The sequence below is a fragment of the Panthera leo genome, chromosome B3, assembly GCF_018350215.1.
Source record: "Panthera leo isolate Ple1 chromosome B3, P.leo_Ple1_pat1.1, whole genome shotgun sequence".
NCBI classification, from domain to species: domain Eukaryota; kingdom Metazoa; phylum Chordata; class Mammalia; order Carnivora; family Felidae; genus Panthera; species Panthera leo.
In genome coordinates this window covers 106,046,013-106,059,861 of record NC_056684.1, presented here as the reverse complement: position 1 = coordinate 106,059,861, position 13,849 = coordinate 106,046,013, and the positions used below count along the sequence as shown (strand labels likewise).

General features: G+C 37.5%; 1 protein-coding gene across 2 annotated transcripts in view; it reads left to right on the top strand.

The window, feature by feature from the left end:
• The window catches only part of RTN1 (reticulon 1), a 225,860-nt gene that overhangs the window by 187,095 nt on the left and 24,916 nt on the right, over positions 1-13,849 (top strand). The window contains exon 1 of one of the 2 annotated variants that reach the window (XM_042943390.1): positions 13,054-13,167. The exons of the other annotated variant lie outside the window; for it this stretch is intronic. Within the exon in view, the coding sequence (XP_042799324.1) occupies positions 13,107-13,167 (61 nt within the window). The 5' untranslated portion in view covers positions 13,054-13,106. Of the gene's footprint in view, positions 1-13,053; positions 13,168-13,849 lie in introns of those variants that run through there. 2 annotated transcript variants of the gene reach the window in all.

Here is a 13,849-nt window from a genome sequence, read left to right as displayed (position 1 = left end):
GCCACCTCCCTTCCAGTCACCATCAGTTTGTTCTCTGTAGTTAAGAGTCCTTTTTTTGATTTGTCTCTTTTTTTTTCTTTGCTTGTTAGTTTTGTTTCTTAAATTACATATATAAATGAAATCATGTGGTATTTGTCTTTCTCTGATTAACTTATTTCACTTAGCATTATATTCTCTAGATCCATCCCTGTTGTTGCAAATGACAAGATTTCATTCTTTTTTATGACTGAATAATATTCCGTTGTATATGTATACACCACATCTCCATCCATTCATCTATCAGTGCATACTTGGGCTGCTTCCATATCTTGGCCTTATAAATAATGCTACAATAAACATAGGAGCACATATATGTTTTTGAATTAATGTTTTTGTATTCTTTGGGTAAATACCCAGTTGTGGAATTACTGGATCATATGGTAATTCTATTTTTAGAGGACCATCCATACTGTTTTCCACAGGCTACACTAGTTTGCATTTCCACCAACAGTGCATAAGGTTCCTTTTTATCCACATCCTTGCCAACACTTGGCGTTTCTTGTGTGTGTTTTTTTTTAAGTTTTATTTATTTATTTTAAAGTAATCTCTACACTCAATGTGAGGCTCAAGTCACATGCTCTTCTGACCAAGCCAGCCAAGCATCACTGTTTCTTGTTTGTTTGTTTTTTTAATTTTAACTATTCTAACAGGTATGAGGTAATACTGTTTTTTCACTCTCTTGACAGTATCCTTTGATGCACAAAAGTGGTTTTTTCCTAAGTCAAAAAAACTTGTTCAAAATTTGAATTTATCTGTTTTCTTTTGTTCCTTGGGCATTAAAAACCTCTGCTCAATCCAAGGTTGTGACAATTTATGCCTGTTTTCTTCTAAGAGATTTCTAGTTTTATCTCTTACATTAAGTCTTGAATCTATTATGAGTTAATTTTTGTATATGATGTAAGTTAGGGGTCCAGCTTTGTTCTTTTGTATAGCAAGTTGTCCCAGCGCTATTGTTGAAAATATTGTTCTTATCCCCATTGCATGGTCTTGGCACACTTAATCAATTGACTATATATATAAGGGTTTATTTCTGGACTCTCAATTTTATTTCATTGACCTACATGTCTAGCCTTATGCCAGTACCACAGTGTCATAATCAGTGTAGCTTTGTAGTAGGTTTTGAAATCAGGATGTGTGAGACCCACAACTCTGTTCTGTTTCAAGATTGTGTTGTATGTTATGGGTTCCTTGCATTTCCATATGAATTTTAGGATCAATTTGTTGATTTCTGAAAGAAAAAAAAACTTAGCTTGGATTTTGACAGTTTATATTAAATCTGTAGATTAATTTGGGGAATATTGCCATCTTAACAATATTAAGCCTTTTGATCTATGAGCAAAAATGTCTCTCCGTTTAATTAAGTCTTCTTTAATTTCATTCAACAATGTTTTATAGTTTTCAAGTATAAACTTTACACTTCTTCTGTTCAAATTATTCCTAAGTATTTTTTTATGCTATTGTAAATGTAACTGTTTTCTTAACCTTATCTTTGTTGCTCACTGCTAGTGTGTAGAAATGCAGTTTCTTTTTAAATATTTATTTATTTTTTAAAGAGAGAAAGTCCAACCAGGGGAGGGGCAGAGAAAGGGAGGGAGACAGAGAGTCCAAAGCAGCTCCAAGCTGTCAGCACAGAGCCCAATGCAGAGCTTGAACCCATGAACTGAGAGATCATGACCTGAGCTGAAATCAGATGCTTAACTGACTGAGCCACCCGGGCTCTCCTTGTGGAGATAGTTTTACTTCATTTCCAATCTGGATAGTTTTACTTCATTTCCAATTTTCTTTCTTTTCCTTGTTATATTCTAGAATCTCCAGTGCAATACTGAATAGAAATTGTCAGAGCAAACTTCCTTGTCTTGTTCCAGATCTTAGGGGGAAAGCTTTCAATCTTTTGCCATTAAGTTTCATGTTAGCTATGAGTTTTTTCGAGATTCCTTTTTAGCAGATTAAGGAAGTTTCCTTCTTTTCCTAGTTTCTTGGGTGTTTTTTATCATGAAAGGTGATCAATTTCTCAAATGTTTTTTCTGCATTGAGATGATCACGTGGGTCTTGTTCTTTATTCTATTAATATGATGTATTACATTGGTTGGTGTATTACACTGGCTTAAATTTCACTGAGTTGTGATGTATCCTTTCTATATATTGCTGGTTTCAGTTTGGCAGTATTTTATTGAGGAATTTTGCATCTGTATTCATAAGGAATATTGATCTGTAATTCTCTTTTCTTATAATACTCTTGTTGGGTTTTGGTATCAGGGTGGTAGTGACCTCATAGAGTGTGATGGAAAGTTTTCTCAATTCCTCTTCTTTTTGGAAGAGTTGTGAAGGATTGGTGTTAAGTATTCTTTAAATGTTTGGTAGATCCTCACTAGTGAAACCATCTGGGCCTGGGCGTTTCTTCATGGGAAGCTTTAATACTACTAATTCAATGTCTTTTCATTTCAATCTATTCATATTTTCTATCTCTTCTTGAGTCAGTTTTGGTAGTTTATGTTTTTCTAAAGATCTGTTCATTTTCATCCAGGTTACCTAATTTGTTTGTCTGTAGTTATTCATAGTATTTCCCTAGAATCTTTTTAATTCTATAAGGTTGGCAGCAGTGTCCCCTCTTTCATTGCTGGTTATAGTAATTTGAGTAATTTGAGTCTTTGTTTTTTCTCAGTCATTCTAGCTAAAGGTTTGTCAATTTTGTTGATCCTTTTAAAGAACCAACTTTTGGCTTCATTGATTTTCTATAATTTTTCTATTTTATTAATTTCCACTCTCATCTCCATTACTTCTTCCATCTGCTTGCTTTGGGTTTAAGTTGTGTTTCTTTTCTGTTCTCTTTTTTTTTTTTTTTTTTTTTAATTTTTTTTTTTTCAACATTTTTTATTTATTTTTGGGACAGAGAGAGACAGAGCATGAACGGGGGAGGGGCAGAGAGAGAGGGAAACACAGAATCGGAAACAGGCTCCAGGCTCCGAGCCATCAGCCCAGAGCCTGACGCGGGGCTCGAACTCACGGACCGCGAGATCGTGACCTGGCTGAAGTCGGACGCTTAACCGACTGCGCCACCCAGGCGCCCCTCTTTTCTGTTCTCTTAAGGCAGGAGTTTAGGTTACTCATTTCTTTTTTTTCTGTCCTGAGTGTTTACAGCTATACATGTCCCTCTAAGCATGTACATTACTTTGGCTGTACCCTCTGATTGTTTCATTTTCATGTATTTTGAAACATTTTTAAATTTCCCTTGTGATTTATTCTTTGACCCATTGTTTATTTACAAGTCTATTGATTAAATTTCACGGACTTGTGAATTTACAAATTTCCTTATTGATTGTTAATTTTATTCTAAGTGGTTGAAGAACACATTTTGTATGATTTCTATTCTTTTAAAATGTATTGAGTCTTGTTTTATGGTCTGTCATATAATTGAAGTGATGTGATCAGCCCCTCACCATAGCTGCTAAACAGACGAAGGGGTGAGCCCTTTCTGTGGGAAAATAGCATCAACTGCCTGTCTTTATAGTTCTTGAATACACAATACCTATTATGCTATAAAAAATTACTAGACATGTAAAAGAGGCAAGAACATGTGACTGAGAAACATAAAAAAGAGACAATGGGAATGGATCTAAAGAGTATAATGCTACATGAAATAAGTCAGAGAAAGACAGATACCATGTGACTTCATGCATATGGGGAATTTAAGAAGCAAACAAATGAGCAAAGAAAAAAAGAGATAAACCAAAAAACAGACTCTTAACTATAGAGAATAAACTGATGGTTACCAGAGGGAAGGTGGGTAAGGGGATGGCTGATATAGGTATAGGAGATTAAGAGTACACTTAGTATGATAAGCACTGAGTACTGTATAGAATTGTTGCATCACTATATTGTACACCTGAAATGAATATAACAATATGTATTAGCTATGCTGGAATTTAAAAAGACAGAAGACAATAGAAGCTGACCCATAGATGATCTGGATGCTGACATTAAATAAAATCTTTTAAACAACTATTATAAATATGTGAAAGAAAATGGATAAAAAGATGGAGAATTTCAACAGAGAAAGGGTATTTATAAAAATAAATTCAAGTGAGCTCTCGAGAACTGAAAAATAAAATTTCTGAAGTTAAAACTTAATTAGATACATTTAATAGCTCTTTGGACACAGAAGAAGATAAAATTAGTGAACTCAGAGATAGCTCAATAGGAAAAATCCAAAATGGTGAAAAAACTGAATAAAAATATGAAAAGAAGAGAGTATAAGAAACTTGTCAGAAGGGCTAACCTATGAATAATAGGATTTGTAGAAAAGAAGAGAGAAAATGAGGCAGAAGGGATACTTGAAGAAATATGGCTGACATTTTTTTTTCAAAATTGGTAAAAGGCATCAATCAGTATACAGATTTAAGAAGGTCAGTAGACACCATAGGAAATATGAACTTATCATAATCAAACTGCATAAAACCAAAGCTAAAGATACAAATTTTAAGAACAGCCATAAAAATGAGAAACATTATTTTCAAAGAAACAAGGAGATCAACTGCTGACTTTTCAACCAAAACTAGGAGTGATCAATGGTCAATAGGATTAATTCTTTAAATTGTTGAAAGAAAAAAAAAAAACAAAAAAACCTGCCAAATTAGAGCTCTTTAACCAGTGAAACTAACATTCAAAAATGAAAGTGAAATAAAGTAAGAAAAACAAAACTGAGAGAATCGGTTGCCATGACCAGAACTGAAAGATAGTAAAGAAAATTCTTTGGACTGAAATAAAATGATCCCAGATGGAAATATAGTAATGCAGGATGAGATGAAGAACACTGAAAAAGGTATATATGTTAGAAGATGTAAAATACTATTGACTTTTTTAGAACAACAAAAATTATTACATTGTTTGGTATTTATAACATGATAACCCGAGCTTAAAAGTGGCAGGCAGTAATTGGAGTTTACACTTGTAAAATTATTTTATTGCATAGGAAATTGTAAAAGTACTATATAAGATAGACTCCAGTAAGTTAAGGATGAACATTATCACTGTAAGCTAATCACCAAAGTATTTAAAAAGTATAACTAGAAAATTATTGTAGCAAATAAATGGATTAATTAATAAAAACTAGGCTTGATTATTTTGAAAGAAGGCAAGAAAGGAGAAATAAAGGAGCAAGGAAAAGATCGTGATAAATAAGAAATAAATAGCAGATTGATGGACTTAAATCCAACAATATCAAAGATTACATTAAATGTAAATTGACTTAACACTGAATTTAAAAAAACAAAGATTACTATCCTGAATTAAAAATAAGACCCAAGGGGTGCCTGGGTGGCTCAGTCGGCTAAGCGTCTGACTTTGCCTCAGGTCATGATCTTGCAGATCATGAGTTCGAGCCCCGCATGGGGCTCTGTGCTAACAGCTCAGAGCCTGGAGCCTGCTTGGGATTCTGTTTTTCCCCCCTCTCTCTGCTCCTCCCCTGCTCAATGTCTGTCTCTTTCTCTCTCAAATAAATAAATAAACATTAAAAAATAAAAACTGCCCAAGAATATACTGTCTTTAAGAAAATAAAAAGATACAGATAGTTTGAAAATGGAGGACAGAAAAAGACATATCATACAAGCACCAACCAAAAGAAAGCTGTTGTGTATATATCTATATCAGCCAAACTACACTTGAAGTCAAGGAGTATTACTAGAGCTAAAGAGGAACATTTCATAATATGATAAACAGGTTAACTCAACAGTAAGACGTGATAATTCTAAATTTATAAGTGCTCAATATATATAAAGATTTATATATATTTATTTATAGCATTTATTATGTAAAGTTATGTATATATAGAGAGAATTGAAAGAAAATAGATCAATCAACATGAAAGTTAGATGTTGTTATATACTTACTTCAATATCTGGCAGACATACAGCTAAAAAATTAGTAGGAAGATAGATTATTTGAATAATGCTATTAACCACTATGACCAAACTACATTTATAGAACACTCTTAACATTTCAGAATATACATCCATGTCCACTTAACACATGTATCAAAATAGATCATATTCCAGGCTCTAGTGCAAGTTTCAAGAAATTTTCAATGGATTAAAATTGTACAGAGTTTGTTGTCTGACTACAGATGAATTAAACTGAAAATAAACAATAGGATAATTACAACAATCATCCAAAGTTTATAATTCTATATAATTAATGGACAAAAGGAAAAAAGTCACAGACGACTGTTAGAAAGTATTTTGAACTGGACAAATAGCATGAATATAATGTTTCAAAACTTGTAGGATGCAGTTAAAACAGTACTTAGAGGGAATTTTATACTTTTAAGTGAATATGAATATATTAGCAAAGAAGAAAGGCTGAAAATAATCTAAGCCTCTATCTTGTGGAGGTAAGAAAAGAAAAACAAAAGTAAAAGAAGGAAATAATAATTATAAAAATAGGAGTACAATGAAATAGCATATACAAAGATATACAAAAGAAAAAAAAATTATTCTTTGAAATTCATTCATAATATTGATCGACCTCCAATAAGATGATCAAGAAATGAGAGAAAAATAAAACTTAGCAATATCATAAATGAAAAAGTAGACATGGCTATAGCCTCTCAGATTATTACAATCATAACATTATGATATTATGAATAATTTATACCAATAAATTTGACAATATATTTTAAATGAATGAATTGATTTGAGGAAAATAAAAATTACTAAAACTGACACAAGCAGAAGTTAAAAATTAGAATAATCCAGTATCTACTAAGGAAATCTATAATTAAAAAGCATCTCACAGGGGTGCCTGGGTGGCTCAGTCGGTTAAGCGGCCAACTTCAGCTCAGGTCACGATCTCACGGTCTGTGAGTTCGAGCCCCGCGTCGGGCTGTGTGCTGACAGCTCAGAGCCTGGAGCCTGCTTCCGATTCTGTGTCTCCCTCTCTCTCTGCCCCTCCCCCGTTCATGCTCTGTCTCTCTCTGTCTCAAAAATAAATAAAACGTTAAAAAAAAAAAATTAAAAAAAAAAAAAAGCATCTCACAAAAAAACCCTCCAGGTCTAGATGGGTTCACTGGTGAATTCTTCCAAACATTCCAAAAAGAAATAATACCACCTTACATAAACTCTTTTAGAAAATATGGGAGGGAGTAACACTCTTCAGCTTCTTTTGTGAGGCCAGCATAAGAAGGATATTACAAAAACTCAAGAAGGATATTACAAGAAAAGAAAGGTAGAGGATAGAGCTCATGAATATATATAGGAAAAGTCTACACAAATCATTAGAAAATTGAATCCAAATTGAGTAGCAATATGTAAAAAGAATGTCACATCAGAGCCATATGGGGTATATCCTAGGAATGCAAGGTTGGTTTAACATTCAAAATGCTATCTGTTTTATTTATGTATTAGCTGAATTAAGGACAAAAATCTCTGATCATTTCAGTAACTTCAGTAGAAGCATTTGATAGGATTCAATACCTGTTCAAGACAAAAACTGAAAAAAAACTAGGGATAGAAGGAACTTGCCTTAATCTGATAAAAGACAGCTAAAATATTCACAGCCAACATCATATTTAATGTAAAATTCTGAGCACACTTTTCCCCTAAATTCAAGAGTAAAACAGAGAATATATAACCTTTACCACTTCTACATAACATTGTATGTGAAAGTCCTAGACAGCGCAGTAAGTCAAAGTAAAGAGTTAAAAGTATAAAGATAGGAAGGGAAGAAATAACACCATATTTGTTCAGAGAGAATATGATTATGTACATAGAAAATTCAAGAGAATACACAATTAGAATTAATATGAGTTTAGCAAAATCACTATGCAAAAATTTATTAACCTGATGTAGTTCTTTACATTACTGTGTCAGTATGTTTTAGGATTTTCTTTTTATAAACATCCTTAAACTAGATTTTTTTCATCTAATCTGAGAGTTTCCATCTTTTTAGCTGGCATTATTTGGATATATTTAGATACCTTCTAATACTTTATTTTATGCTTTCTATTTACCAGTTCTTCTTTGTTTCTCATGGTTTCCTTTCCTGACCTCAATGTGATTTAATATATTGATTGCCTTGTTTATACCTTTTACTCATTTAGTAGTTATATGTTTTAGTTATTTCTAGTGGTGACCCTTAAATATTTAACACACAAATTTGACTTTTCATAGTCTAAAATTAAGGTCTCAAAGAAAATTTAAAGATCTCTACTGTCCTCCTGAATAGTACTAGAAAGTTAGGATGCTTTCACTTTCATCACTCCTTACTACCTTATGTTCTATTTTTTGTCTACTACTTTAATTTCACCTTTCTTTTATAAACCCCCAAATTAGCCATTACCAGTTTTTACACGTAGCATTCTTTCATGCATTTCGCTTCTTCTAAGTTCAGTTTTCTTCTTCCAGAAGTATGAACGTTGGTAGCTTTTTCTGCAGGGCTTGCAGTTGGGAAATTCATTTCTTACATAGTTGAAAATGCCTGTGGTAGTCTTGCTGGGTACAAAATTCTAGATGACAGTTATTTCCCCCCCACTCCTTTGAGGACATTATTCTGTTGTCTTCTGGCTTCAGTTAATTAACAGACTGCAGCTGGCCCAACAGTTTCTCTGAGACAAGGTATCTTTTACTTATGGCTGCTTTTAGGATTTTCTCTTGTCTTTGATGCCCTGCAGTTTCACTATGATGTGGGTCAGGGTATCGATTTTTTCTTGTCTTGCTCAGTGCTATAATGTGTGGCTTTTATCAATTCTGGGAAATCTTAAGCCAAATTTGGATAAATTATTCAACTTCTCAAGGTGTTATTCCTCCCCTTGAAACTCTGCAATGTTTCCTTCATTTTCTGACAGTATTATTCCTTGAATCTGTCTCACTGTCCCTTGCACCTGTCCATGATTCAGTTTCCATATCTGTCTGCTCAAACTGGTGATCCTCTTTTTTTCATAACTCAACCTAATTATCATCTATTCTCTGAAGCTTTTCCTGAAACCTCTTCTTCCCCCAGTCACTGTGTATCCACTCTTTCCTGCTCATACATCTATCAGTTGATTGCATTTACCTATTTATGTGTAAATCTCCCCCTACTAAACTCAAGTTTCTAGTGGGTAGCTCTCTTTGTATTTACAATGACAGGCACTTAGTATGGACTGTGTAAATGTTTGGAGATTGGATGAATGAATGAATCAAGAAAATGAATGTAAACACTATCTACCTCTTAGGGGTCCTGTAACAACTAAATATATACCATATGAGAAAGCACCTGGCAAATAACAAGTGCTAATCTGTTGTTTGAACTGAATGCAATTCATGCATTATTTTGGTACCGTGGGTTATGTACCAAATTGGTTGTTACTTTAAATTTCCTTATTCCATATGGCATAAAGCAGAGTTCTTAGTGTTCTTTGATCATAATGAAGTACTTTTTTGGTTTTGTGCCTTTCCTTCCAATTGCTATACTTCTCAAAGCATTAAACACACACACACACACACACACACACACACTATACAAGGAGTTCTATGAGCTTCATATAGTTTACCAGCTATTACATTCTGTCCTGAAAACTCAGTGCATTTATAAACGCTACTCTCCCATATAGCTTAATGGCTTTCTCCTTCTCTCTCCTTTAGTGTCTGCCCTAATTTTACCTTATGAGGTAGGCCTTTGCTAACTCTCCTCATAAAATAGAAAACTTCTACCCCACTCCCATTCTCGATCCCCTTTACCTGCTTTATTTCCCTCTGTACACTTGTCCACAAGTGAAATATATATTTACCTCTTTTATTATTAGCTGCCCATCCCACACGTAGTAGCATATAAACCTCCTAAAAGTAGCAATTTTGCTTTATGCCTAGAACAGTGTCTGGAATACAATAGGTGCTGAATAATATTTATCGAATAAATGTATCAGCGTAGGTGCCACTGATTCTCATCGGTAAAATCCTAGGGCTACAAAAACAGACACCATGCAGCCATTCTGAGCATTGTAGTCTTCAACACTTCTCTTGATCTGGGATGCGATTTCAAAACTTGACTATTTTGTTTTTCCTTAGAACTGAATGCCTACAGCATGATTTCATCCTGAAAACTAAAGAAATCACTTCCTCTCCTGGCAGGCACCTAAACCAAGTTCTGAGCTGGCTGTGTACAAAGCCCGTCTGTTCTCTCCTGGTTTAAAGACAGTGGCCGTTCCTGCCCACATTTAGCAAGCTTGATTTTGCTTTCTGTTTTCTTTCACCCCTCAAGGAAAATTTACATATCTTTTCTACCCATTTTATCATTTTGATCTTGGCAAGAGCTTTCAATTCATACTGTGTGGGTACTTGTGCAGAGGAAGTACCCACTTACAGTGTCTACAAGAAATAAATTATTATTTCACAAAAACAAAGATCTAAAGCTGTAATTCATCTGTATGAGAGGAAGGTCGGAAAGTGATAAAGGTGATAACTTGCCGAAGGCCACATAACTAACCTTTGCAACATAAGTGGGTCTAATGCCCACATCCTCCAATTCTCAGTCAAGTTCTTCATACTTTTCTGCCTGACTTTTCTTTAATAAGTTCATTCCTGTTTCACCTACTACCTCTGCCCCTCAATTCTTATTTCATTTGTGTGTATCTCTGTGGCATCAGATGCCTCACCTCAACCTTCAGCTGTCAAACTGCTATCTTGATTTTTTGGGTGTCATCAAGCTTCCGTCTTCACATTCAGCATGACTACACACAATGTGGCCTTTCAGCTAAGCTGACATTCCAAGGTCAACTCTGTAGCCAATGGAAACCCATGGCCCAAGAAGTCTGACACCCTCCCCTTCACTTGTGGGAGAGCTTGCCTCTGCCTGCTTTCCCTCACCGGGGATGTTGCTGCCCTCAGCTTGCTGAACCATACAGTCAGATTACCAATGAACAGTGGCTCTGGTAACTCAGTGGACACTTAATACTCGCCACTAAAGGTAACTGGTGGGGGGCACCTTCTGGACTTAGGTCTGAAGACTGGGGCTATCATTGGACTGGCAGTGCCTCCTAGTGGCCAAGGCTCCAAAGGGTTCCAACAGAAAAGTGGCCAGTGTGGCAGCAGCCCACAATGGCAACCCCTTTCTTCTCCTTCCTCTGATTCTTGTCCCCCAACCTGTTTTTAGTTCGTCCAGCCTTGCCTCATACAGTGAGCATTCACTGCTGGTCAAATCATCCAGTACCTGTCTTTTCAGTATTTTGCTGACTGAATTCCCAAACATGACCGTGATGTTGAAAAAAAAAATTGGGAGGGGGCATGGAAATAGAAATATTACAAAGTCACCACTGTCACTGGAGCAGGTCAATTTGAAAAGTGCTTTGTAATAACTTTTTTCCTTCCTGTAAGCTCCGTGGTAGCTCTGACACTCCTCCTCTTGTAGGAGACTTCAGCTGCCCAGGAGTGCCAAATCATCCTCCCGATCTCATTCTTATTAAGCTTCATGAGTAGTTTCAGTTATGTTACAGAGATACGGAGAGAGGCTCGGTTTCTCTGGAAGCTCGCATCCTAAAAAGAATACGCATCATCTCAAAGATCCCATTTTAAAGTGTATAATCTTCATAAAATGAAAGATAAATCATATCTACAGCATAACCTTGAGACTCCTGTCTTTAAGTCCTCGCTGGTACAGGATGTGCAAATGTAGATTTGGGTCTGGCAAGGAATGTCTCTGGGAACTGTGGAAGAATCGTGAAGGCTCCATTTGTCCCCAAGGGAGAGAGAGGAATCCTGTGTCATGGATAATGCCATGCCACAACAAATAAAATGGGAACTCTTCCTTCTGTATGCCCCTGTGGTTCCCAAGGTGCCCTCTGTCCCCATGTTATGTTTTGTCTCCTCAAGAGTTCCTTCCACCAGGACTGTCTTTCCCCAGATAATGCCCAAATTCAAGGCCTTCCTCTATGCCATCTCTCTTTTCTTCATCAAAATGTACCTATCCCCTGTCCATTCTCTCAAAGCCTTGGTGTTTAATCTGATGAAGTATTTCATGGTAGGGTTTAAATAGTAGGACACCTCCCATTGGCATCTGCATTGTGACTGGGGACTTGAATTTTGATTCACTGGGATTGGAAACCAGCTTTGTATCTCCCAAATGATACACACTGCCCACCTCCATCTCCCCCCAACACTCAATCCCAAAGATGATGTTGTTGAGGCAGAATGCCCTTTTCTTCCCTGGCTTCTTTCTGGTGCCCCCACAACTGACCTCTCTTGGAATATCAGTGCAGTGACAACTCCATGTGGGGAAGTCCAAAGGCTTTGAACCAGAGCCTACAGGCACCACATTCTGACTGATATGTATTCGTTCAAACCACAAACTGAGCTGGAGAAGAGGGGCAACAGGAGAAATACACAAGACCTACTGAGCAGCAGGATTTCTTTACTGATTGTGGCTTGCCAACAAAGGTTTTGGATAGCCGTGGAATATTCCAGAAAGAGGAAAAGATCTGGCGATTGCTTGGAAGATGCCAGGCAATTAAAATAAACCGTGGCTGGAATGTAAAGAATTGGGGAAGAGAGAGGTGAATGAGCAACGGGGACAATTAGGGGGCATTATGCTGAAAGCCTGCCATCTGTGCTGACATCAACTGCGTCTTACCCAACAGGTTTCTTGGGTGTCTAAGAAATTTCTAGAATATGCACCCCGTGTCAGGAACTCCCAAGGAACAGCCCGAGTGCCGCACTCTGATCCCCGCCCTTGGCCCTTTTCCCCTCCTCTTCTCCCACGCCTCCCACACCTGGCCTGCTTTTGTGCCTCCCGGGTCAGAGCCGCCTCAGCCGTCTCCAGGGCAGGCCCCCAGGACGGACGCCGAGCCCGCGCTCTCGCATCGAGCGGCGCCCGCATCCCTGTGCGCGCAGGCAGCCCCGGGGCCGCGCCGCGCTGATTCGCTGCCGCGGAGACTGCGGCGCCCGCGACGCGCCCGCCCCTTGCCGCGCGCCGGCTGGTGCAGCCTCAGTCAGTCTGCAGCCGCGCGGCCACGGTGAGCCCTGCCGCTGCAGCCGGGGCGCAGACCCTGAGTGCCAGCTCCGCGCCCCCGAGGAGAGCAACGGCGAGCCTCCAAAACCCGCACGATGCAGGCCACTGCCGATTCCACCAAGATGGACTGTGTGTGGAGCAACTGGAAAAGTCAGGGTATTCTCTTTATTTCGGTAGTGCATGCCTGCGGTGCACGGGAACCCCGGGACCCGGACTCGGCCATTGTGCATCATTTCACCTGTGGGACCTATGCATGCTTTATACCCGAGAGCTTTGTGTTGGGGGGAGTAAACTTGTCATGTCAAAAATCAAAATGGATGGTGTTTGCATTCTTTTTCTTTTTTTTTTTTTTAACCCCCCCCCGCCCCCACCCCTTTGTTTTCTTGTTGTAATGCTAGAAATTTAAATAATGCATCAGTTGCCTCTTCGGGGAGCTCTTTCGGGATCCATTGATCATTCAGTACTTGTTTAATCTGTTCTCCTCCCCGGAGTTGAAATGCTTTCTTATTGTTCCATGAATCCCGTTGCATTTAATTTCTGCAGAAAGGTTGAAATCTCCTGGTAGAAGCATTAAGTGAGAGGGCTCTAGTGCATCCTTTTAAGAGGGACACACCCATTTCAGGGTGGTTATTTGTGGTCACACAAAGGAGCCTGGAAATGCAGTCTGGCTCTCGAAATCCTGAAAATATGATGGCGTAGCCACATATTAGGATGGCTCACTTTGAAATATTTCAGGGTTTTTTGTCTGTCATTGGAGTAACCTGTAACTACTATTTATTAATAATGGGTATCTGTGGAACAAGTAGAGGGGAAATAAAAGCAGTGCCCAGTACCCTCT